Below are 26767 nucleotides of genomic sequence, written 5' to 3' on the forward strand. Positions count from 1 at the left end.
GTCCTTGAGGCAAATTTGTTCAGCATGAGGAAAGACATTTACATACAAAGTATCAAGTCTCTAGGTCAAACGGAGCGACGGATATGAGTGTTTACGTTAGACTGCTTATAATAGCGTCAACTATAGGCCAATGAGTGCCGTTCTTTTTGAACATGTTACTCATGGCCTCTAGTTTCTGTGTGCCAAATTAGAAAAAAGTGACCAATCTATGCTTGAGTTGTTTGACCATGTCAAGGAAAACAATAAGAAGTCAGAGAATAACAATAGGTTTGACAACTTCACTGTGAACTCCTAATTATCAGTCAATTGAAGTTGGTGAGTTCAAAAATCCTTTATTAGGTATAACACACACATTGACGCAGAATAACGTTTTTTACTTTCCCATGTAGACAGTCATGCACAGTCCATACAAAAAGCTCAACATTAAGATGAGGCATGTGCTGAACAGTGGGCTAATAGAAAACAGAGATCCCAGCGAGTAGAGTAACAGGAGAATGAGTAATGTGCGATAACTTGCAAATGTGCGCAGGGTAAGGCGTGGCCGCAGGTGGTAGTCCTCCTGGCTTTGCTGTGTCACTGTACTCCTTGGGAACCTTCCTTTTACAGTGGAGGTGATAAGGTAGTGTTGTCCCAGCCTTCCCAGCAGGTTCTGTTGTGAGCACAGATCGTTCATGTGTCCTTCAAGCTGCAGGTAATTTAGTCAATTTAGTCTCAAGTAATTTAGTCAATACATGTATCCCTGTACTACTACCAATCATTATAGGTAGGCTTACTCTATGCCATATGCACTGAGTATACAAAACATAAGAACACCTTCCTAATATTGAGTTGCACCCCCTTTTGACCTCAGAACAGCCTCAATTAGTCAGAGCATAGACTCTACAAGGTGTTGAAAGCCTTCCACAGGGATGCTGGCCCATGTTGACTCCAATGCTTCCCGCAGTTGTGCCAATTAAATATTTTGTTTTGGCCATTCACCGTCTGAATGGCACACATAGAAAATTCTAGTCTCAATTGTCTTAAGGCTTAAAAATCCTTCTTTAACCAGTCTCCTCCCCTTCATTTACACTGATTGAAGTGGATTTAGTGACACCAATAAGGCATCATAGCTTTCACCTGGATTCACCTGGTCAGTCAATGTCAGAGTGTTCCTAATGTTTTGAGAACTCAGTGTAAATTAGAGAAACATTATAGAAATATTAAATTGCATATAAAGTAAGACCCAAAGACATCATGCCCATAGGGGGCACAGGGGCACGTGACTCCTCAGATTTGTCATGTAAAATACAAAATATAAAATAATTTAAAAAGTGATTTTTTTTGTTGTTGTTATACTGTAATACAACTAGCCAACTGGCAATTTTATTAAGTTAGGTAAATAGCAGATACTGTAGGTTCCCAATCTCCCAACCTCATAACCTCATAACTAGGTACCAATACGCCATTTCAGGATATCAATCAAGTTAGAGTAGCTAACTTTTCTAACTGTCTTAGCTGGTATGATTGCTGGCAAGGTTGGTACACTTTAGAAAAGCAAGCAATTACTAAATGTATTGAATAAGACTCACATTCCTTTCAATATTTTACCCAGATTTTAGTAGAGGTATGCTTAAGAGGTATGTTTATATATGCAGAAAAATAATTATAAAATTAAGCATGATGATTATGGCTCTAGATCGCAAGAAAAATATGTTTCAGGTGTTTGAGAAATGCCAACTTCTCCAAATTCCATCCCCCAGCCATCCTCACGCACTTTGTGCCCTCTCAGATATTTCGGGTGCATGAAGCCCCTGGTAAGACTCCCCACTTACTCTGTTATTGATTAGTGTGGCGATCCAAAACATAAGCTGCACCAAGACTGCATTTTCATAGCTTCTCACAGGCTGCAGCTGTGGGTCCCCTTGATACTCAATATCAAATCTGCGAAGGCCATTGATAATCTGCAATAGAACACAATTACAATGTACAATTATGTATTGCACCGTATGCACATCATTCATTTTTATTGCAGTAGTTATTTTCACCTGCATTCTGCCAAGGTCTGTCAGGATCATCCCATTTTCACTGTGAATACAGTCAGGGAGCTGCTTGGATTCCTCCACTGACCCCATGTTCATCATCATCTGAGATAGATGACCTGTGTTGAGCTACAAAACAACCACAAATGATTTGAGACATCACTTTAACATTGGTTACTACTACTTGATAATAATAACCAATGTCATATCATCTTCTCACATTGAAAACCTGATTGAGGTGGTCCACAGTTTTCTTTAGTAGCTCCACTGTCTTCATGTCAGACTTGGTCATGTCATTCCCCCCACTTTCTGAATTGGTTTTAAGAATCAACCTCTTCCAGGAACAGAGAAACTGACCAACTGATACATTGGCTGGCTGATCCAATGTGGTTTTTGCAGTCTGTTGGGCCTGCATTAGTCTCTGGACCAGTTTCAGCACCTACAATGTTCAGAATATAGGAAAGCATTTGTGACCACTATCCATATTTGGTAGATTGCAGCACCCTCAGTCAAATGGTCTTTCTTGTCATTCACTTGTCCTTAATGGGACTTACCTCAGCTCGCATTTCTACCCCAAACATTTGTAGTTTCTTGTTATTGATGTGTGTCTTGGGCAGGGCAGCTATTTCAGTGGGCTGCACCTGAGATGCCATCAGAGTGGATGGGAGGAGGGGACCCTGATGCAATAGCAATTTTTCTCCTGTAAACAAAATGTATGGAGAAAACAAATCGAAAAAACAAATCGAAACAAGTCTAATGTTGTTCATTGTGATTGAGTTACAGTGTCCTTCAACTAAGAACAATTGTGGTTACCATTTTCAATCAATTCTGGAAGACTGGTTTGGGCAAATACTTTTGCCATCCTGAAAACCATGGTTGCATTGTCGATGTTGACGAGGTCGACATGTGCAAATCTTTTCAAGAAGAAGCTGAATAGCCTGGTGTACATGAGAATATTCTCCTGAATGAAAGAGGCCCTAAGAGACAGAAACAGCTTTATGTTAGCAAACGCACTCTTCAACCCAATGCTGTGTCTGAGCTATAACACTATTGAGCACATTCAAAATATCTTACCATTTCTCTTTGCTTTCACTGTAGACATGTGTTTGGTATCTCCAGGGCTGGATGTAACTAAGCCACGTCTCTAATACCTGTATTGAGAAATGGCTAATTCAAAACCACTTCTCTTATACATACATTCAGAACGCCTACAGTAGGATACCTTCCAAAACCAGCTAGAAACACTGCAAAACAAGCAATAACATGGCCAAATGTCAAAGACAGACCAAATGTAAATCCAATGTAGAACTTAAGTGTGCACTCACTGCTCTGAAGGATGTCTCCATAGGCCACTGTTTGAAGCAGTGCAGCAAGAGAAGGTACAACCTCTGTACATATTCTGATGTGACCACTCTGGGTTTCAATAACAACATATTGTTAATATCATCATTATCATTATCCTCATCATCATCATCATTGTAAAAAACACTCAAGTGGGTATTCACCTTTTAAAATCTTCTGAGAGATAGGTTTCTGAGTGGGCAGAAGGTAAGATATCAGACTGGTCTAGTTTTGTTTTTCCAGAGAGGGCATGCATGTGCTTCACCAGCAGTCTCACCACCAGTATGTGCTCCTCTGTGATGACAGAGACCTGCAGGTTTACAGACAAGTGCTTATCATTAAAATTTAGAATTTCTGAATCCATTAGATTAACAATGTGAATAAAAGTGCATGTTTGTCATGAAGAATGAGTCATCGAAGGAAGGTAGGAAAGACCTCATTAAGCTTCTGGTGTGTCTCCAAGGGGAAATGTGGCAGCCATATCTCCAAAAAGATCTAAAGCAGGGACAATGAACAAGGCCATACAATGACTCAACAACTGCACCTTTGCGAGACAAGCCAAGATTGCTATATTAAAAGTGTCTCTGTCCAACCCAGATTTTTCTCAATCACCTGTAGCATAGTCCCTGATCCCCAGATACTCTGATTGGTTGTCTCAGCGTTAACAGGGCACTGGCATTTCAACAGGCCTTTGCTTGTTTCACTATACCTAGAGGACCTGGGGAACCATCAAAACAAGCGTTATCAAATATTACATTTCATATTTGCCCTATATTGATAGATGATGTGCTGGTCTTATAATGCATTGTGAAAGGCACAGGCTAGCTATACAGCACCTTGGAATGTGTGAGGTCAAGGTGCCTTTGACATCTGAGCGAGGGGATCCTTCTGTAGGGAGGAAGTGTTTGAAATATGCATCCACCAAGGCAAAGTAGACACTGTTTGAGATGGAGGTTTGCTGCCCTGAGTGGTGATCCTAATTAACAATTAAAAACAGAGAACACACAGGTTACAAAATGAGATAGCATTGGCAATGGATTTACTTTATTAATAACTTTATGTGAAACAAATGAAATGGAATAGCACTTCGGCCTACCTTCTGTGTAATGACACTTGTGGCAAAATAAAACATGAAGTACTCAAAGGCATCTGGTGACAGTTAAGAACAACGCTAAACTAAAGTGGACAAAGTTAAATAATACTTAGTAATAGTTGTCATTGTGTCAAACATTGTAAAAAAGGATACTGAGTGACAATCTCTGATGATTCTGAGAGGGTAATTTATTGAGGAAAATCCGGTTATTTGAAATGACCCCCTTGTGGATGGAAATTAAAATGAAAGAGAAAAAAACCTCAGCATTCATACAGGAATATAGACCAATAGGCATTTAACTACTGAAATTGTAATGTGTCGTAATTATTGCTAACGCAATGACATTGTGAAGTATGCTGAAATAACACTGCACAATTAGCATTTACAGTCACATCTGAAAGTATTGGCGCCCTTGATAAAGATGAGCAAAAAAAGACTGTAATAAACAAATACAAATAAAAATGATTGGCACCTATTTTCAAATACTTTGTGTACCCTCCCCTTGTGAGGATAACAGCACTTAGCCTTTTCCTATAATGTTATACGAGATAGAAGAACACATTGGGAGGGATCTTAGACCATTCCTCCATACAGAATCTTTCCAGATCCTTTCCAGATCCTTCAAACCACAGGTTTTCAAGGGAGACTAATTTTGTGGCCAATTAACCATTGAATGTGTGCTTGGGGTCATTGTCTTGCTGGAAGATCAACTTTCAGGTCAAGTTCTGTAATTCTCCAACTGTGGGCCTTGGACTAGTCTTTGTCTCCCGAACCATCATCCTCGCTGTGTATGGAGAAAATATACATTTGGGTCCTCTACCAGGCAAGTTTACACCTTTCCAGTAGTTTTAAACTTTGTAATTGTTGCCCTAATAGTGGTAAGTGATATATTTGGTTTTTCAGTAGTTTTTTTGTACCTATTGCCTGATTTATGAAAGTCACCAACCATTATTCTCTTTTAATTTGTGAGTTCTTTGCCTTTCCCCACGGTGATGGATGACAAATGGATTTTACATGTGTGTGACCAAATGTTTATACCCCAGTGAAACAGGAAGCCATGAAAGGTCACAATACAGTTTCTTGAACTGAGATTAATTTAAAACAGTATAATGTTAATGCAGATTAAATTGTTTGATTTATTTATAAGAATCGTTAGGGTGCCAATCATTTTAACACCTAGATTTTTTTTACTGGTTAAACAAAATCTCTTTCTCTGAGCAATTAGTATAAAATAATATAATTTTGCCTACAATTTAACTTGGTACCAATAATTTCGGATGTGACTGTACTGTATGTTGAAAACTTACAGGTAAATTGGCGACTTGGATCTCAAAGTTGTAGTCTTCAGCTTGAAGTTTATAAACAAGTTTCAGCATTGGGCCACTGCAAAAATATTGTATGTTGGTGAAAACTTCCATGTTTATTAGTATACTGTAGGTGTAAGACACATTAGTAATATAATATTATCGATAGCAAGTTGTGGAATGTCTCAAATCACAGACAGGTCCACCTTGGTTTTAGGAACTCCAGTACATTGCTGTAGTCACTGCTGTGGGCTTGCAGGGAGGAAAGACTCCAACCAACAGTGCTGCCATCCAGGCTGCCAACAACCCTCTCCACCAGCCAGGGGAAGATAACACATAGCTCCTGTATGAGGCCAAACAGCATCGTTAACACACCCCACACTCAGTTTATACATGTATAGGCTACGCTACCTGATTTGAAGAAGAGTTGTGCTATGACACAGTGGCAATCTGAAATCTTTGCATACTGAGGAGCTAGAGGACAATTTGCAACAGGAAGCAGCATATGTACATGGTACAGCTGTCTGAATGGCTGTGTCCAGACAGTCACAGTAACACATTGTCTACATCAGCATGAAACAGCAACTGGCTGATCCTCTCTGACATTTACTCTACACATGGCCACTAACAAGCAACTTTTTCATACCGCTTGCAGCTTGTGTGTGAATACATAACCCACTTATGTTAAAACGTTCAAATACAATGTCTTTATGGAAATTGGTGTAGTAGCTAGCAGGGGTGCAACTTTGGTTTTAGAAGTGAGGTGGACATACAGTAGCAGACAAACGTTTGGAAACACCTACTCATTCAATACTAGTGAAGACATCAAAACTATGAAATAGCACATATGGAATCAGGTAGTAACCAAAAAGGTGTTAAACAAATCTAAATATATTTTATATTTGAGATTCTTCAAAGTAGCCACCCTTTGCCTTGACGACAGCTTTGCACACTCTTGGCATTCTCCCAACTAGCTTCTTAAGGTAGTCACCTGGAATGCATTTAAATTAATTAACAGGTGTGCCTTGTTAACAGTTAATTTGTAGAATGTCCTTTCCTTCTTAATGTGTTTGAGCCAGTCAGTTGTGTTGTGACAAGGTAGGGGTGGTATACAGAATAGCCCTATTTGGTAAAAGACCAAGAACATATTATGGCAAGAAAAGCTCAAATAAGCAAAGAGAAATGACAGTCGATCATTACTTTAAGACATTAAGGTCAGTCAATGCGGAACATTTCAAGAACTTTGATAGTTCTTTAAGTGCAGTCGCAAAAACCATCAAGCGCTATGGTGAAACTTGGTCTCCTGAGGACCGCCACAGGAAAGAAGTTCCAGAGTTACCTCTGCTGCAGAGGATAAGTTCATTAGAGTTGACTGAACCTCAGATTGCAGCCCAAATAAATGCTTCACAGAGTTCAAGTAACAGACACATCTCAACATCAACTATTCAGAGGAGACTGCATGAATCAGGCCATCATGGTCAAATTGCTACATAGGAACCACGACTAAAGAACACCAATAAGAAGAAGAGACTTGCTTGGGCCAAGAAACACGAGCAATGGACATTAGACCTGTGTAAATCTGTCCTTTGGTCTGATGAGTCCAAATGTGAGATTTTTGGTTCCAACCGCTGTGTCTTTGTGAGACGCAGAGTAGGTGAACGGATGATATTCGCATGTGTGGTTCCCACCGTGAAGCATGGAGGAGGAGGTGTGATTGTGGGGTGGTAATTTTTCTGACACCGTCAGTGATTTATTTAGAATTCAGGGCACACTTAACCAGCATGGCTACCACAGCATTCTGCAGCGATACGCCATCCCATCTGGTTTGCGTTTAGTGGGATTATCATTTGTTTTTCAACAGGACAACGACCCATCACACCTCCAGGCTGTGTAAGGGCTATTTGACCAAGAAGGAGAGTGATGGAGTGCTGCATCAGATGACCTGGCCTCCGCAATCACCCAACCTCAACCCGATTGAGATGGTTTAGGATGAGTTGCACCACAGAGTGACGGAAAAGCAGCGAACAAGTGCTCAGCATTTGTGAGAACTCCTTCAAGACTGTTGGAAAATCATTCCTCATGAAGCTTGGTGAGAGAATGCCAAGAGTGTGGCTACTTTGAAGAACCTAAAAATAACATATATTTTAATTTGTTTAACACTTTTTGATTACTACATGATTCCATATGTGTTATTTCATAGTTTTGATGTCTTCACTATTATTCTACAATGTAGAAAATAGTCAAAATAAAGAAAAACCCTTGAATGAGTAGGTGTGTTCATATTTTGGCTGGTACTGTATATACAGTTGAAGTCGGAAGTTTACATACACCTTAGCCAAATACATTTCAACTCAGTTTTTCACAATTTCTGACATTTAATCCTAGTAAAAATTCCCTGTCTTTGGTCAGTTAGGATCACCACTTTATTTTAAGAATGTGAAATGTCAGAATAATAGTAGAGAGAATTTTTTTATTCAGCTTTTATTTCTTTCATCACATTCCCGGTGGGTCAGAAGTCTACATACACTCAATTAGTATTTGGTAGCATTGCCTTTAAATTGTTTAACTTGGGTCAAATGTTTTGGGTAGCCTTCCACAAGCTTCCCACAATAAGTTGGGTGAATTTTGGCCCATTCCTCCTGACAGAGCTGGTGTAACGGAGTCAGGTTTGAAGACCTCCTTGCTCGCACACGCTTTTTCAGTTCTGCCCACACATTTTCTATAGGATTGAGTTCAGGGCTTTGTTATGGCCACTCCAATACCGTGACTTGGTTGTCCTTAAGCCATTTTGCCACAACTTTGGAAGTATGCTTGCGGTCATTGTTCATTTGGAAGACCCATTTGCGACCAAGCTTTAACTTCCTGACTGATGTCTTGAGATGTTGCTTCAATATATCCATGTAATTTTCCCTACTCATGATGCCATCTATTTTGTGAAGTGCACCAGTCCCTCCTGCAGCAAAGCACCCCAACAACATGATGCTGCCACCCCTGTGCTTCACTGTTGGGATGGTGTTCTTCGGCTTGCAAGCGTCCGCCTTTTTCCTCCAAACATAACGATGGTCATTATGGCCTAACAGTTACATTTTTGTTTCATCAGACCAGAGGACATTTCTCCAAAAAGTACGATCTTTGTCCCATGTGCAGTTGCAAACCGTAGTCTGGCTTTTCTATGGTGGTTTTGGAGCAGTGGCTTCTTCCTTGCTGAGCGTCCTTTCACGTTATGTAGATATAGGACTCGTTTTACTGTGGATATAGATGGATACCTGTTTCCTCCAGCATCCTCACAAGGTCCTTTGCTGTTGTTCTGGGATTGACTTGCACTTTTCGCACAAAAGTACGTTCATCTCTAGGAGACATAATATATATAGGTCTTTGTTTCTGGCCATTTTGAGCCTGTAATTGAACCCACAAATGCTGATGCTCCAGATACCCAACTAGTCTAAAGAAGGCCAGCTTTATTACTTCTTTAATCAGACAACAGTTTACAGCTGTGCTAACATAATTGCAAAAGGGTTTTCTAATGATCAATTAGCCTTTTTAAATGATTAACTTGGATTAGCTAACACAACGTGCCATTGGAACACAGGAGTGATGGTTACTGATAATGGGCCTCTGTACGCCTGTGTAGATATTCCATAAAAAATCTGCCGTTTCCAGCTACAATAGTCATTTACAATATTAACAATGTCTACACTGTATTTGATCAATTTTATGTTATTTTAATGGACAGAAAATGTGCTTTTCTTTCAAAAACAAGGACATTTCTAAGTGATCCCAAACTTTTGAACGGTAGTGTATATGTATATTATATATATATACGTATATATTTATATTTTTTTATCCAATTGGATAAACACTCCAAACATGGTCCTAAAGCACAACTTTGCTTTGTTTTGTATCACATTCCAATGCTTAAACTGAGGGGGACAAAAATGCAATTTCAGAATGTCCCCAATGAAAGTTGTGCCCCTGGTAGCTAGCCTTAGAATTGCAAGTTGCAACAGCAATACTGTGATATAGTGTAATTAATGAGGACGATACTACAGTATTCACATCATCTCTAGATACAGTATAATTCAGTTGATTGTTTAGCTACCTTGACAGGTTTATCATCAATTTCTTTTGTCATCTCTGTGCATTGCTGTGGGAGTGACTTGATTGTCCAATCTGTCTTCAGATGATCCTGCATGGGAGAACACTCAATCATTAACATCAGCTATAAAATCCTCTGCTAAAATAAAAATCTTGAGCATTTTAAGATTGGAGATTTAAGATTTGTCTTGACTCACCGAAGAGGACATGACTGCAATGTAGTATTCCCATAAAACGCTTATCAGAAAAAGTAAACAAGAGATGAAAACACAGTATTGAAGTCAAATAATCAGTTTAAAACATTTCCTTTACCATCTTGTGCACTTTTAGTTCAGACCGTTGTGCCAATGTTTTGTATGATCATGTCTTTATAGACTTCAGTGTATGACAGCTGTCCTCTGCAACAGTTGCTTGTGTGTCCCCCACATGTCATTTATTCTGCACCCAGCCCCAAGTCTAGCTGGAGGTGGAATATTCCATGTTGATGAGGTTCAGTCAAAGAACCAATTCAGAGAATTTTGCATTTTTCAAACACCTGAAACAGCTCTCTCCTGCTATGTAGAGCCATAACCATCATGTCTAATTATATGTAATAAATAAATAAATATATAAATGTCTATTTTTCTGCATAGGTTGTCTAAGAATGCCTCTTTACCATTCAATTGTCATTTTAATTAAGGTTGCACATAGATTTTTTAAAGAACGTTATGCCTTAGGAGTTTAGTACAAGTGCCACATTGGTATATTGTAGGGCTGTGACGATACCAGTATCCATAGGCGGAAATCCCAGGGGGGACGGGGGGGACACGACCCCCCCATCTTGGGAAAAATATGATTTGTCCCCCCCAATATATCACTGTAAACATAACTATGTAATTTCAATAATATTAATAATACGCAATGAAAGCACTTGTGCTGATTATAGACACTTAATAGCGCGTTTTTAAGTTTCAAAAGATTGCGACCCCCCCCCCGCCCTTTGCCTCACAATGGTTTGATCCACTGCCAGTTCTTTAGCTGGCAAGGTAATAGAGGGTTCGTATCTACTGTCCGAAAGGGACATGTACGTAACTGACGTGAGGTTAATCCAGTCAATCCATAGCAGGTCCATAGCAATGTTATTTATTTATTTTTATGTTGGCAGGGTTCACACACTAGCTGAATTTGCAGAGCTAGCGCGCAAACTAAAGCAAACATTAACTATCAAGCTAGCTAGTACCTATTCCATTTATGTGGCGTCGTCAAAGATGGAATCTTTGCTATCGTCAGTTTATTCCAAGATCAGCATGCAGCTGTAGTGCTTCGACGTCCCTGTGATAAGGTTAGCGATAAAGTCCAAACTGAACAGAACTACACTCTCTTCTACCATTGTCTTAAATATATATAATGGTCTCGTTGCAAAAGATAAATTGTCGCTAGTGAACTTTTTATTTTTTATTTTATTTCACCTTTATTTAACCAGGTAGCAAAGATTATAGCAAACACACAGAAACGGAATTGGTGCTCGCTAGCTTTACAAATTCAGCTATTGTTGGAAGCCAGCCAATATGAAACAAACTATTAAAATTACAAAAGGTTGCAGCATTGGTTGTGTAAATGTGTGTGTGTGCAGCTAGGCCAGCCAGCCAGGTAGAAAAATGGCAGAAAAAAGTAAGAAGACGGACATCAGAGTATTTGTCAGTACACCAAAACACATAGTAAGAACTCTAGTAGCCTAATCTCAAAGACTAGTTGATAAAATGTTCATAAGAAAGAAGTGAAATGCTAATGGAAATGTTTCACAATGATGTCATTAGGCAGAGCAGGCAACAGATGGCACACAGACAGCAGAGCTGGGGACAGATATGCAGGGACAGATTGGCAGAGACAGGGAGTCTCAGGTAAGTTTGTTGAGTCTTTGTTTGGCAACATTATGAAAGGTTCTCAATTTTTTTGACTTGTAAAATAGGGACATAATTGGAAAATGCCATGGATACCCCCACTCTCAACTTAAACTGGTGACTAAACTAAGATTTGTTTACGGCAATGGTATTGCTGTTGTGATTAATTGTGTAGTTTTGGGTACCGGTAGTTAGGAGTACGGCAAACACCTTATTTATTTTCTAGGAGACAGACTGTGAGTCAGTGAGGGTGGTGAAAGGGAAAGAGCCAGGGAGAGAGACTTCAGAGGACAGTGTCACAGCCACGGCAGGACCAAGTGTCACCCTTGTTGCCAGCAGCACCAGTATAGGGGACAGTGGCACAGCATTGTCCAGTTACCACAGTGATGGCACAAAACCATATCAGCCACACCCACAATTTATAGAACCGCAAACTCTTGCCAACAGAGTGTTGACGTTTCAAGAGAGATGGTTTCGCGATTTCCCCTGGCTACATTATAATCCATCAATAAAAGGAGTGTTGTGTTTTCACTGTAGCCAAGGGTTTTCAAGCCAGCCATCTTTTGGCCAAAGAGCAGATGCTGCCTTCATTAGTGCAGGATTTAGGAACTGGAGAAAAGCCATTGAAAAATTCACAGCACATCAAAACTGCCAAACCCACCGCCACTTTGTAGTTGTAACAGCACACCAGCTAAATCCAATCAGTGTCCAGTTATCCAGCGCGTGGGGTAAACAGCAGGATGACGCAAGGCATTGCTTGATGAAAATTGTTAGTTCGGTGCGGCATGTAGTAAGACAGGGACAAGCCTTTAGAGGCCACACGGATGACAGTGGGAATTTATACCAGATTTTGAAACTTAGGGCAGAAGAGGATGATCCCATTTTACTGAAGTGGTTAACAGAGTGTACCACAATGTACACAGGCCCCAAAGCACAGAATGAAATTCTGAACATCATGGCCAATAGTCATTCGAGGCATTGCAGCTGAGATTAGGTCTCTTCCGATTGTACAATTTTCATTAATTGTTGATGGTACTCAAGATGTCTCTGGTGCTGAACAGGAGAATGTCTGTCTGCGTTATGTTGACCATGACCATGTCCCTCACAAGGAGTTTATTGGGCTATACAGGGTGTCGGAGACAACAGGCGAGGGCATTGCGAAAGTGGCAACTGATGTGTTGTTGAGGAAACCCGCAAACATATGCTCGGTTCTTTTGTTCAGTAGTGTGTATAGCAGTGGTTCTCAACCTTTTTGGGGTACTGGAACCCCTGCATATTTTGAGGCAAGGCAGGCAAGGTTTTGAGCGGTCCTCAGGGACCTCCACCCCCTCTATATTATATGTAAACTTACTGGAAACCTTGTGGTACTGACTACATTCATTACACTTTTTTATTTCACGGACCCCTTGCAATTAGTCCATGGACCCCTGTTTGAGAACCCCTGGTGTAATTGATATTTGTTCTTTTGTTTAGTAGTTTTCAGTACACTTACAAATTATTTATTTCATGTTATTTTATTTAAAATTGCATACTTTGTGCGACATACTTGTCCATAGCTGCTGTTTGAAGAGTTGAGACACTGACTGAAGGATATTTTGTTTGATATATTTGGGTTTTTCATTGAAGTAGTTATTTTGCTTTTAGAACTGTACTTATTTTAAGCTTTTTGTTCTTGCAAAGATATTGTATTAGACTCAGGCCAGGTGCACATATTTAATGACTATATAAATGTATCAGAAAAAGTCAAATTAAAAGGTCAATTCAATACGGAGACCAACTTTGTGATGGTTCTCAATGGAGATTCTTTTAGATGTGATCACACCATGTTCATTGTATTTATGAAAACTACACCCATACAGTGTGCAGTACCATTGTCACCTACTGACCTTTCTTGATATTGCTGGTTGTAAGTACGAATATCTGCATACATACTGGACTGGTAAGGAGCACTGCTATAACTATTATTAGTAGTAGAATTATAATGATTTAAACATTTTGGGAAAACCCTTCAGTTAACTACTGTACCTATCAATTATCCAGTTGTAGGAATTATGGTTCCTCAATATACATTTAACATATAACAACGTATGCTATGTGTTACAGCACTACTTTTGGTGTCCCCCTCAGGAATTGCTCTTGAGAAAATGTAATGTAATTGTCCCCTCCAAGGTTGATATCAGATTTTTGCCCCTGCCAGTATCATAGTATTTTTTATAATAAATGACACTCTATAGCAATAAGGCTCAATGGATAGAAGAATCCCACCAATCCATCTGCAGAGTTGAACTCTATCTCCATATGTCCATGGTTATTTCTTACCAGGATTGAATATTCATTAGATAGTCACACAATGTCACAATAGTATAATTGGTAACATTTCCTATAAATTCCACTCTTCATAATGCATTATGAGCCCATTTATAATGCCTCATGAGCTATGCATAAATCAGAAATGAAGACACACATACAGAAATGCACACACGCACACAATCAAAAGCACAAAGCACTGTACTTTCACTCCATGTGTTCTAAGTTTTAATGTGTATTCATCCATCACAAATGCCCAGTGGAGGCCAAGTTCTTTCCCTGAAGTGGAAGGCAAAACACAGCAGTTCAATCAATGGCTGATTAATCATTCTAATTTCATCACTTTCAGCCAAGCATTATTATAATCACATCCCACCCAGGCATTCAATATAGCATTGTTCACTGCAGGGATGGCAGGCTGCTCTAAATCATTCTGATGTGGCTGCAGTGTCCTGCTATTTCCCACCAAACTCAATTTACTCCTCATTTTTATGCCATGTGGTCATGAATGATCAATTTCCCTTCCCATTTTTGGCCAATCTGCCAGAGATGAGTTCCCCGGCCAATATAGTCTTTGTGCACACACCTGTCTACTCTGGTGCTGCTATGGATCTCAGATCTCAGCTTAATTTAATTGATATCCTCAAGTTTCACGTTTTATTAATGATATGTACAGGATACACATGGTATACACCATCCAACGAAATGCTTACTTGCAGGTTCTTTCTCGACAATGCAACAATAATAATACATATTTAAATATAAGAATAGGAACATAAAGTAAATGGCTCAGTAGAAAATATATTTTAAGTATAATACAGGGAAGCACAATTTATGGTACAATATTCACACATGTATCAGAGAAAGGGGGGATTGGGGGCAAGTGTTTAAATTATGCAGTATTAGCTATTGTATGTAAGAGTCTGGTTGCAGCATTTGCAATGTGTGTGTAGCATGAATGTACAGTGTATGTGTGTGTGCGTGTTTGTGCATGGGTGAGTACGTGTGTGGATGTGTGTCTGTCTGGGTGTGTGCATGAGTGAGTGCATGTGTGCTAAGGTGCGGAGAATCAGAGCAGGTGGTCAGTCCAGTTCAAGTGTTCAGCAGTCTGATGGCTTGTAGATAGAAACTATCTCTGGGCCTGTTGGTATCAGACCTCATGATCCGATACCGTCTGACCGACGGTAAGGGAGAGAACAGCTTGTGTCTGGGGTCTGTGTGTCCTTGATGATGCTGCTAGACTTCCTCAGCCATCGTTTCAAGTAGATGTCCTGGATGGGTGGGAACAAGGTTAATTCCTGTACCAGGCTGTAACACAACCGGTCAGGTCGCTCTCGATGGGGCAGCAGTAGTTTTTGGAGAGGACGCGGGTGGCATGATGAATTTCTTCAACCGCCTTAGGAAGTATAGGTACGTTGTTCCCTCTTGACAAGAGTGGTGATGTTGTTGGTTCATGTCAAGTCCTCGGTGATGTGGACACCGACTAACTTAAAACTGCTAACTCTCTCTACTCCGGTCCGGTTGATGTAGATCGGGACGTGTTCCAGTTGTGTCAGCTCAACTAAACCTAGGGTATGCCAAAGTGGTGTGTGTTTGTGTGCGTGCTGGGGGGGTTGAAGCTCATTTACTGCATTTCTTCACAATTTAAAAACTCTCAAATTATATTTAGAGAACAGCAAAAACAACAAAAATGACCCCAGCTATTAACACTGCAATATTAGGTTTAAAGGTCTGTGGAATGACATATACAACGTCAACCACTACTCAACCTCATCATAAATGTACTAATTTACTTGTGGAATAGTGCATACAGTGCAACGTGAAATACTGTAGATGCATAATACACGCTATCAAGTCACCACAAGGCTGACTTCAAATGCCGACATCCATAGGCTGCCCGTGAGTTTGGGAAGCAATTTCTTCATCACAGAATTGCACATTTACAGAGCTGCTGGAAAACGTGGCAAGACAGCATTTCCCCCAGTACTTTTCAAAAGCAGCAGCACCGACTGGGCCAGTAACTTCTCAGTACATTTTTGTGTTACAGTTCGACATTTACCTGATCTGTCGCAGTCTACCATTGAAAACCATTGAAGACTACATGCAGAAAGTTGTGCTATTTGTATTTGAGCAATATGGGGTGCATTCGTAAATTCACTCTGTCTGTTCGTAAATTCGGAGAATTTAGCTCTCAGAGCGTTCAGAGTGCACACTTGACGCTCTGGCCGAGGAGTAGGGTTGATCCACAGATATTTCACCGGATGTATAAATGGGAAGCATCCGGTTGGCGTTTCCACTCAATACCAAATATGGTGATGAAAGGAAGCCCAGTGGCCGGCAGTGGGAGCAAGATGAATTTTGGCCGACATTCTGCTAATTTTCTCATTAATGAAACATTTGATCTCCATAAAGTTTTCTGTTTCCAAAATTGGAATCTGTAACAAACAGAGTGGACTGCATCTTGTAGACTTTACCTAAAGGTTCAAAATAATGGGTTGTTTAGAAGGAGTGCAAGGGTGAATTGAGTTATTTCACACGTGCACCTCACAGAGTAGACGTTCTGATATACAAATACGCTAATAAATGCTCAAATGCACCAATAGGATCTCACTATCTTGTTCTTGGCTCTGCCCTCCTCCTTGCTTGTTCTGCCCACTATGATTCATTTTCTCCCATTGGAAATGACAGACTCTGGTCTATCTTGGATTAGTTATAAAAATCTTTGGTTGTTGCAAGTGTTCTGACCTCACAAAGGCAGTCAAGCACCCAAGCAAACTGGCTAAAGTTTTGCTCACCCTAGTAGAGCTGGTTAGAGTGTTTTCATCTTATCTAGAGGGATAGTGGCTGTAACTGTGTTATTGTCACGCTCGTTGTAACGTTGAAGAGAGGAGGACCAAGGCGCAGCGTGAAATGAATACATTCTTGATTTATTTAACGAAGACGAAAATGAAGAACACTTGACAAACTAATACAAAACAATAAACGACGAACGTGAAGCTAATGAAAACTAGTGCTGACACAAACACTACACATAGACATAGACAATAACCCACAACCCACAATAAAAAACAGGCTACCTAAATATGGTTCCCAATCAGAGACAACGCAAAACACCTGTCTCTGATTGAGAACCATATCAGGCCAAACACAGAAATAGACAAACCAGACAAACAACATAGACTGCCTAAACAGATCACACCCTGACCAACCAAAACATAAAACATACAAAGCAAACTCTGGTCAGGGCGTGACAGTTATGGCAAGAATTTAATTCAGTTTTTTAGCCGATGTTTACTTACACGTGCCATAACAACCACGTTTAGGGCGTTCGTTAATTCCTTAATTATTCTGCTCTCTGGCACTCTCAAACCAGAGTGCTCTAAAATCGGAGTAAATGACCACTGTGAATTTACGAATGCACTCATTATTGTCCTTCATTCAAGCACCACTATGCTCACGTGAGCCACAACTTGGAAATAGCATGGCGCTGACAAAGATGGTCACCTCGCTCCGAGTTCTTAGGAAACTATGCAGTATTTAGTTTTTTAATGTATTATTTCTTAAATTGTTACCCCAGGAAACCTTAAGTCTTATTACATACAGCTGGGAAGAATTATTGGATATAAAAGCAACGTCAACCAACATTACGACCAGGAATACGACTTACTCTGTTCGGACCACCACCCAGGACAATGGATCTATTTCCAGTAGGCGATCCAAAACAACGACGCCGCAGAAGGGGCAGACGAAGCGGCCACCTGGCCAGGCTGGGGAGATGTGCACATCGCACACCGCTACCGAGCATACTACTAGCCAATGTCCAGTCTCTTGACAACAAGGTAGACGAAATTCGAGCAAGGGTTGCCTTCCAGAAAGACATCAGAGATTGTAATATTCTCTGTTTCACGGAAACATGGCTCTCTTGGGATATGTTGTCGGAATCGGTTCAGCCACTGGGCTTCTCCATGCATCGCGCCGAAAGAGATAAACACCTTTCTGGGAAGAGGAATGGCGGGGGTGTATGCTTTATGATTCATGGCTCATGGTGTAATCATAACAACATACAGGATCTCAAGTCCTTCTGCTCACCTGATCTAGAATTCCTTACAATCAAGTGCCGGCCATTTTACCTACCAAGAGTGATCTCGTCAGTTATAGTCACAGCTGTGTACATTCCCCCTCAAGCAGACACCAAGACGGCCATCAAGGAACTTCACAGGACTATATGCAAACTGGAAACCATACATCCTGAGGCTGCATTTATTGTAACTGGGGATTTTAACAAAGCAAATTTGAGAACAAGTCTACCTAAATTCTACCAGCATATTGATTGCGCGGACTGGAATATGTTCCGGTCAGCCTCAGAGAACAACATCGACCTATACACTGACTCGGGAGTGTGTTTATAAAGAAGTGCATTGGAGATGTTGTACCCACTGTGACTATTAAAACCTACCCTAACCAGAAACCGTGGATGGATGGCGGCATTCGCTCAAAACTGAAAGTGCAATCCACCGCATTTAACTATGGAAAGAGGTCTGGGAATATGTCTGAATATAAACAGTGGTGCTATTCCCTCCGCAAGGCAATCAAACAAGCAAAATGCCAGTACAGGGACAAGGTGGAGTAACAATTCAACGGCTCAGACACGAAACGTATATGGCAGGGTCTACAGGAAATCACGGACTACAAAAAGAAATCCAGCCATGTCACGGACACCGATGTCACGCTTCCAGACAAACTCAACACCTTCTTTGCCCGCTTTGAGAATAGTACAGTGCCACCGTCGCGGCCCGCTAACAAAGATTGCGTTCCACCACCCCCCTCTCCTTCTCCGTGGCTGACGTGAGTGAAACATTTAAACGTGCTAACCCTCGCAAGGCTGCTGGCCCAGATAGCATCCTTAGCCGTGTCCTCAAAGCATGCGCAGACCAGCTGGCTGGTGTGTTTACGGACATATTCAATCGCTCCCTATCCCAGTCTGCTGTCCCCACATGCTTCAAGATGGCCACCATTGTTCCTGTACCCAAGAAGGCAAAGATAACTGAACTAAATGACTACCGCCCCGTAGCACTCACTTCTGTCATCATGAAGTGCTTTGAGCAACTAGTCAAGGATCATATCACCTCCATCTTACCGGCCACTCCAGACCCACTTCAGTTTGCATACCACCCCAACATGTCCACAGATGACGCAATCTCCATCACACTGCTCACTGCCCTATCCCATCTGGACAAAAGGAATACCTATGTAAGAATGCTGTTCATTGACTACAGTTCAGCATTCAACACCATAGTACCCTCCAAGCTCATCATCAAGCTGGAGAACCCCGCCCTGTTTAATTGGGTCCTGGACTTTCTGATGGGCCGCCCCCCAGGTGGTGAAGGTAGGAAACAACATCTCCACTTCGCTGACCCTAACCACTGGGGCCCCACAAGGGTGCACGCTCAGCCCCTTCCTGTACTCCCTGTTCACACACAACTGCGTGGCCATGCACGCCTCCAACTCAATCATCAAGTTTGCAGATGACACAACAGTAGTGGGCTTGGTTACCTACAACGACGAGACAGCCTACCAGGAGGAGGTGAGGGCACGCGGAGTGTCGTGCCAGGAAAACAACTTCTCACTCAACGTCAACAAAACAAAGGAGATGATCGTGGACTTCAGGAAACAGCAGAGGGAGCACCCTCCTATCCACATCGAAGGGACAGCAGTGGAGAAGGTGGAAAGTTTTAAGTTCCTCGGCGTACACATCACAGACAAAATGAAATGGTCCACTCACATAGACAGTGTGGTGAAGAAGGTGCAACAGTGCCTCTTCAACCTCAGGAGGCTCGATAAATTTGGCTTGTCACCCAAAACCCTGACAGACTTTTACAGATGCACAATCGAGAGCGTCCTGTTGGGCTGTATCACAGCCTGGTACGGCAACTGCACCGCCCTAAACCACAAGGCTTTCCAGAGGGTGGTGCGGTCTGTACAATGCATCACTGGGGGAAACTACCTGCCCTCCATGACACCCACAGCACCTGATGTCACAGGAAGGCCAAGAATGATCAACCATCCGAGCCACTGCCTGTTCACACCGCTACCATCCAGAAGGCGAGGTCAGTGTAGGTGCATCAAAGCTGGGACCGAGAGACTGAAAAACAGCTTCTATCTCAAGGCCATCAGACTGCTAAACAGCAATCACTAACTCAGAGAGGCTGCTGCCTACATTGAGACCCAATCACTGCCCACTTTAATAAATGGATCACTAGTCACTTTATATAATGCACTCTAAATAATGCCACTTTAATAATGTTTACATATCTTACATTACTCATATCACATGTATATATATACTGTATTTTATACCATCTATTGCACCTTGCCCATGCCGCTCAGCCATCACTCATCCATATACTTACATGTACATATTCTCATTCACCCCTTTAGATGTGTGTGTATTAGGTAGATTTGGGGAGTTTTTAGATTACTTGTTAGAAGTAGAAGCACAAACATTTCGCTACACTCGTATTAACATCTGCTAACCATGTGTAGCTGACAAATAACATTTGTTTTGATTTTATTTGAATTTCTCAAGCACTCAAGCAGTACAGAAGCTGATAGCTACAGTACCTTCAGAAAGTATTCATACCCCTTGATTTATTTAACATTTTGTTGTGTTACAGTCTGAATTCAAAATGGATCACTCATCTACACACAATACTCCATAATGACAAAGTGAAAACATGTTTTTAGACATTTATGCTAATGTATTGAAAACTAAATACAAGTATTCACACCCCTGAGTCAATACATGTTAGAATGACCTTTGGAGTGATTACATCTGTGAGTCTTTCTGGGTAAATCTCTAAGAGCTTTGCACAATTGGATTGTACAATATGTGCTCATTATTCTTTTCAAAATTATTCAGGCTCTGTCAAATTGGTTGTTGATCATTGCTAGACTAGACAACTATTTTCAAGTCTTGCCATAGATTTTCAGGCAGATAACTTGGCCATTAGGGACATTCACTGTCTTCTTGGTAAGCAACTCCAGTGTAGATTTGGCCTTGTGTTTAAGGTTATTGTCCTTCTAAAAGGTGAATTCATCTCCCAGTGTCTGGTGGAAGGCAGACTGAACCAGGTTTTCCTCTAAGATTTTGTCTGTGCTTAGCTCCGTTTATTTTTTATCCTGAAAAACTCCCTAGTCCTTAATGATTACAAGCATACCTGTCACGCGGGACTAGGCTGGTGAGGAAGGAATCAGGCGCAGAGAGTTCCACAGGGAAAAGGTGCACTTTAATACGGCACACAGAAAAAACCACAAGCCCAAACACAGGGCACGGTTAAATAAATTGGACCACCCAAAACACAGGGTGCCAGGTCCAGAACATAAACACCTTTACCTTACACACACGTAACACAAAACAATCCCGCACAAAACAAGGGCGGGGAGACATACTATAAATAAGGAAGCTCATCAAACACATACAACAGGACACAGGTGAAACTAATAAGACACAACCAACAGACAACGAAAAAGGGATCGGTGGCGGCTAGTAGGCCGGTGACGACGACCGCCGAGCACCGCCCGAACAGGCAGGGGAGCCAACTTCGGCGGAAGTCGTGACAATACACATAACATGTTGCAGCCACCACTATGCTTGAAAATAGGGAGAGTGGTACTCAGTAATGTGTTGTATTGGATTTGCCTCAAACATAATACTTTGCATTCAGTACAAAAAGTTAATTGCTTTGCCACATGTTTTGCAGTATTACGTTAGTGCCTTGACGCAAACAGGATGCATGTTTTGCAGTGATGACCCGTCATTCAGGGCCTGTTTTGAGCCCCACCTGTTTAGCAAAAAAACTACAAAGAGTATATATTTTTGTGTGTGTGTGTTTTGCATGTTATTTTGGCATTACTACGTGTCACATATCAGTTTGCAAACAATGTTAAAAAAATATGTATTAAGTTAATAAAGCCACATACAAACATGGTCTCTTTTTTGATTTCTTGAGTAAGTCAGCTCCAAAATGTAAGTGTTTCAGCCTAGCTCTGTGCTTTCTGTGGTGGAAGGGCAGCCAGTGGATAATACAGAGCGTAGGGGTTGGTAATCTTCTCTAGTTGCGCAGCGATTGGCTCAGTATTATATCACTCTTGGGGACACTACATCACCGCAACATCTACAGGGAGAGCTAGAAAGTTCAACCCCCCGTGGGTGCTGCCATAGATTTACATTATGAGTGCCCGTCCATGAAGGCTCAAGGTCATTGGCCACAGATGAAAGGACGTCAAATCACGCTATACAGCGCATTCGGAAAGTATTCAGACCCGTTGACTTTTTCCACATTTTATTACGTTGCAGCCTTATTCTAAAATGGATTTAAAAAAATGCTCCTCATCAATATACAAACGATACCCCATAATGACAAAGTGAAAAAAGGTTTTTAGAAATTTCTTGTACAATTATTACAAATAAAAAACTGAAATATAACATTTACATAAGTATTCTGACCCTTTGCTCAGTACTTTGTTGAACCACCTTTGACAGTGATTACAGCCTCGAGTATTCTTGGCTATGATGCTACAAGCTTGGCACACCTGTATTTGGGAAGTTTCTCCCATTTTTCTCTCTCAAGCTCTGTCAGGAAGGGGAGCGTCGCTGCACAGATATTTTCAGGTCTCTCCAGAGATGTTCGATCAGGTTTAATTCTGGGCTCTGGCTGGGCCACTCAAGGACATTCAGAGACTTGTCCCGAAGCCACTCCTGTGTTGTCTTGGCTGTATGCTTAGGGTCGCTGTCCTGTTGGAAGGTGAAACTTCGCCCCAGTCTGAGGTCCTGAGTGCTCTGGACCAGGTTTTCAACAAGGATCTCTCTGTACTTTGTCCCTCGATCCTGACTAGTCTCCCAGTCCCTGCCACTGAAAAACATCCCCACAGCATGATGCCGCCACCACCATGCTTCACCGTAAGGACGGTCCCAGGTTTCCTCCAGATGTGATGCTTGGCATTCAGGCCAAAGAGTTCAATCTTGGTTTCATCAGACCAGAAAATCTTGTTTCTCATGGTCTGAGAGTCTTTTAGGTGCCTTTAGCAAACTCCAAGCGGGCTGTCATCTACCTATTACTGAGGAGTGGCTTCCGTTTGGCCACTCTACCATAAAGGCCTGATTGGTGGAGTGCTGCAGTGCTTCTGGAAGGTTCTCCTATCTCCACAGAGGAAATGAGGCTCTGTCAGAGTGACCATCAGGTTCTTGGTCACCTCCCTGACCAAGACCCTTCTCCCCCGATTGCTCAGTTTGGCTGGGCGACCAGCTCTAGGAAGAGTCTTGGTGGTTCCAAACTTCTTCCATTTAAGAATAATGAAGACCGCTCTGTTCTTGGGGACCTTCAATGCTGCAGAAATGTTTAGGTACCCTTCCCCAGATCTGTGCCTCGAAACAATCCTGTCTTGGAGCTCTACGGAAAATGTATTCGACCTCATGGCTTGGGTTTACTCTGACATGCACTGTCAGCTGTGGGACCTTATACAGACAGTTGTGTGCCTTTCTAAATCATGTCCATTCAATTGAAATTACCACAGGTGGACTCCAATCAAATTGTAGAAACATCTCAAGGATGATCAATGGAAACAGGATGCACCTGAGCTCAATTTCGAGTCTCATAGCAATGGTCTGAATACGTAAGTAAATAAGGTATTTCTGTTTTTAGCTTTTAATACATTTGCAAACATTTCTAAAAACCTGTTTTCGCTTTGGTATTATGGGGTATTGTGTGTAGATTGATGAGGAAATGTCTTTATTTAATCAATTTTAGAATAAGGCTGTAACGTATGTGGAAAAGGTCAATGGGGTCTGAATACTTTCCGAATGCACTGTATCCACCGTGCCGTTGATTGAACTGTGATTGGACAGTCAACATGTCACGGATCTCTCCGGAACTTTCATTACGCACACCTGTCCTCTGTTCCCGCTGATTAGTACTTGTATAAGTGTGCCCTTTGGTTTCCATTGGGCGGTCGATTATTGTTACAATGTCCGTTGGTGCGTGTGAGTACCTGTGCTGTGTGTTTTGGCTTTCGTGACTTGCGCAGATGACTACGGGTCTCGTCCCATGTGTTAATCATTGTGCGCATGTGTTATTTATTCGAGGTACTCCTCGCTCTTTTGTTTGGGTTTCAACCCTGTGTTTTTGTATGGTGTTTGTTTGGTCTTCGTCCCCTGCCTTTACATGGTACGCCGTAATTTAGGCTTAATAAAAAAAACTATTACGTATTCCTGCGCCTGTCTCCCAACCCTTCATACCAACATGACACAACATCATACTTTCAAAATCTTAGCTAGCAAGCTAGACAAGCAGTCATTATCATGAATCACGTCGAAAATCTACAAGTAAATCTTTTTCAATTCTTGTCATTATTTAGGTAGCCATTTTCCCCATTGTCAGTTGTGGGATCTTGACTATGTTTAGTTGCCTGTCTGCACTATTTTTGTATAGCTTCACGTTTCGTTTGTGCTTTATTGTTTTGTTTTGGAGAGTTTTCCGTTTATTAAAAATATGTGGAACTCTACTCACGCTGCGCCTTGTCCGATCATTACGACGAACATGACAACAACATACACTTAGTATTACTTTCTTAGCTACAGTATACATATCTTTCAGGCATATTATATAAATAATGCAGCAGCAAACACTAGATATTTTTTCATCACTGTTGTGCTATGTTCACTTGAACAGGAAATTTGTCGTAAACTTTGTCATCAAAGTCTGGCATTCTCTGGATTTATGGTGCTGTGAACAAGGTTGAATCATGACATCAGTGATATTCAGGTCAGAGCTCTAGAAAGAGACCTGAGTTCCTGACTTGGAATTTCGAGTTGGATGACCGTTCAAAACGTATTTTCCCAGTCGGAGCTCGTTTTTTCCCAGTTGTCCTGAGCTCACTGAAGTCTGAGATTTCCTAGTTCCGTGTTTCCAATTGTTTTGAACAGCAGAAGTCTTGCTGGATTGACAGCATGGCCAATGTATTCAACCTTTTCTGGCCTATGGTGTTGCGTGTGAATGGTTATCATTTTAAGCTTGGAAAAGAAACCCTTAAACCCAGACTTGGATCACAAACCCTCTCCCCCGAATAGCAAGGGAAGTAAAATAGTGATTGCTTTGCAACGCTTCCAGTTAGCCACTGATTCTTTCCAAACCACTCATTGTTGAATTTGCAATTTCCAACTTGTTGGGTAATGTTTATGTTCAATGGCCAATGAGCACCGATACGTTTTATCTATAATTTCTCTTCATATGATCCCCGATCAGAGACAACGATAAACAGCTGTCTCTGATTGGGAACCATATCAGGACAACATAAACATACAAAAACCCTAGACATACAAAAACGAGAGTACCCACCCTAGTCACACCCTGACCTAACCAAAATATATAGAAAAACAGAGATATCTAAGGTCAGGGCGTGACAGTTGTGTAGTAAGCTGTTAGTAGCCCATGTGTCTCACCCTAATAATTTTGTCCCTTTCCCTCTCATAATGTAGCCTACTGTTCTGACTTGATGGTGCACCTGTAGCCTATAGCCTGTTTAGAGAAGTGTCATCGTCGAATATTGTAAGAACTTCTAATATAAGCAGACAATGAAAGCTCTTACAATATTCGACGTTGTCTGCTTATATGCCCCCTTCATTTATCCTACGGTTCTGACTTGGTGTACAGGGAGAATACTGTAAGAATTGCCCATGTTCTGAATTCTGTCACTGTACATTTCAAAAGTGCTGAACAAATATATTGACTATGTTTGTCTTAGCTCGCTCATTAATATCTCAGTCAAAATTAAGGATTTACATACTAAAATCGCCACTGATGTTTTGGAATATTTGTAATCTGTACAGGCTTCTTTCTTTTCACTCTGTCATTTAGGTTAGTATTGTGGAGTAACTTCAATGTTGATCCATCCTCAGTTTTCTCCTATCAGAGCCATTAAATGTTGTAACTGTTTTAAAGTCACCGTTGGCCTCATGGTGAAATTCCTGAGCGGTTTCCTTCCTCTCTGGCAGCTTAGTATATTTGTAGTGACTGGGTGTATTGATACACCATCCAAAGTGTATTTCATAACATCACCATGCTCAAAGGGATATTCAATGTCAGCTTTTCTTCTTTTTTTTACCAATCTACCAATCTACCCTTCTTTGCGAGGCATTGGAAAAACGTCCTGGCCCTTTGAGGTTGAATCTGTGTTTGAAATTCACTGCTCGACTGTGGGACCTTACAGAGAATTGTATGTGTGGGGTACAGAGATGAGGTGGTCATTCAAAAATCATGGAAAACATTATTATTGCACACAGAGTGAATCCATGCAACTTATTATGTGACTTGTTAAGCACATTTTTACTTCTGAACCTATTTAGGCTTGCCATAACAAAGGGTTGAATACTTTACATTTTTATTAACTTGTAAATATTTCTAAAAACATAATTCCACTTTGACATTATGGGATATTGTGTGTAGGCCAGTGACAAAAAAATCTAAATTTAATCAATTTAAAATTCAGGCTGCAACACAAGAAATTTGGAAAATGTCAAAAAACTTTCTGAAGGCTCTATACGTTCACACAGGACACCCGACATGTTCCCCTGCAAAAAGAAGCGCCCATTAATCTATTCTGAACAAAAATATAAACGCAACATGCAACAATTTCAACAATTTTACTGAGTTACAGTTCACATAAGGAAAACAG

At 41.1% G+C, this 26767-nt stretch overlaps 1 protein-coding gene across 1 annotated transcript; it reads right to left on the reverse strand.

Annotated features, from left to right (window-relative positions):
• Positions 1-316: 316 nt before the first annotated feature.
• On the reverse strand, positions 317-10256 carry LOC139576864 (sphingomyelin phosphodiesterase 4-like). Its single transcript, XM_071403410.1, has 18 exons — positions 10049-10256; positions 9856-9942; positions 5963-6099; positions 5760-5835; positions 4606-4675; positions 4456-4508; positions 4196-4335; positions 3972-4077; positions 3795-3854; positions 3524-3669; positions 3344-3431; positions 3093-3169; positions 2832-2995; positions 2573-2718; positions 2239-2457; positions 2025-2147; positions 1812-1940; positions 317-685 (listed from the first exon to the last, which is right to left on the reverse strand). The coding sequence occupies exons 1-18, from the start codon at positions 10058-10060 to the stop codon at positions 374-376; spliced, it is 2145 nt and encodes a 714-aa protein (XP_071259511.1). The 5' UTR covers positions 10061-10256; the 3' UTR covers positions 317-373.
• Positions 10257-26767: the final 16511 nt, after the last annotated feature.

Source organism: Salvelinus alpinus, chromosome 5 (genome assembly GCF_045679555.1).
Source record: "Salvelinus alpinus chromosome 5, SLU_Salpinus.1, whole genome shotgun sequence".
Lineage (NCBI taxonomy): Eukaryota > Metazoa > Chordata > Actinopteri > Salmoniformes > Salmonidae > Salvelinus > Salvelinus alpinus.

Bases quoted from the DNA above. Each gene is read 5' to 3' on its own strand.
- LOC139576864 (XM_071403410.1), bottom strand. The intron at 4,509-4,605 runs GTATCCTTTTTT...AACTGTCACCAG, and splicing joins TCATCAGAGATTGTCACTCA to ATGCCTTTGAGTACTTCATG. The intron at 3,170-3,343 runs GTGAGTGCACAC...TTCTCAATACAG, and splicing joins TGGAGACATCCTTCAGAGCA to GTATTAGAGACGTGGCTTAG.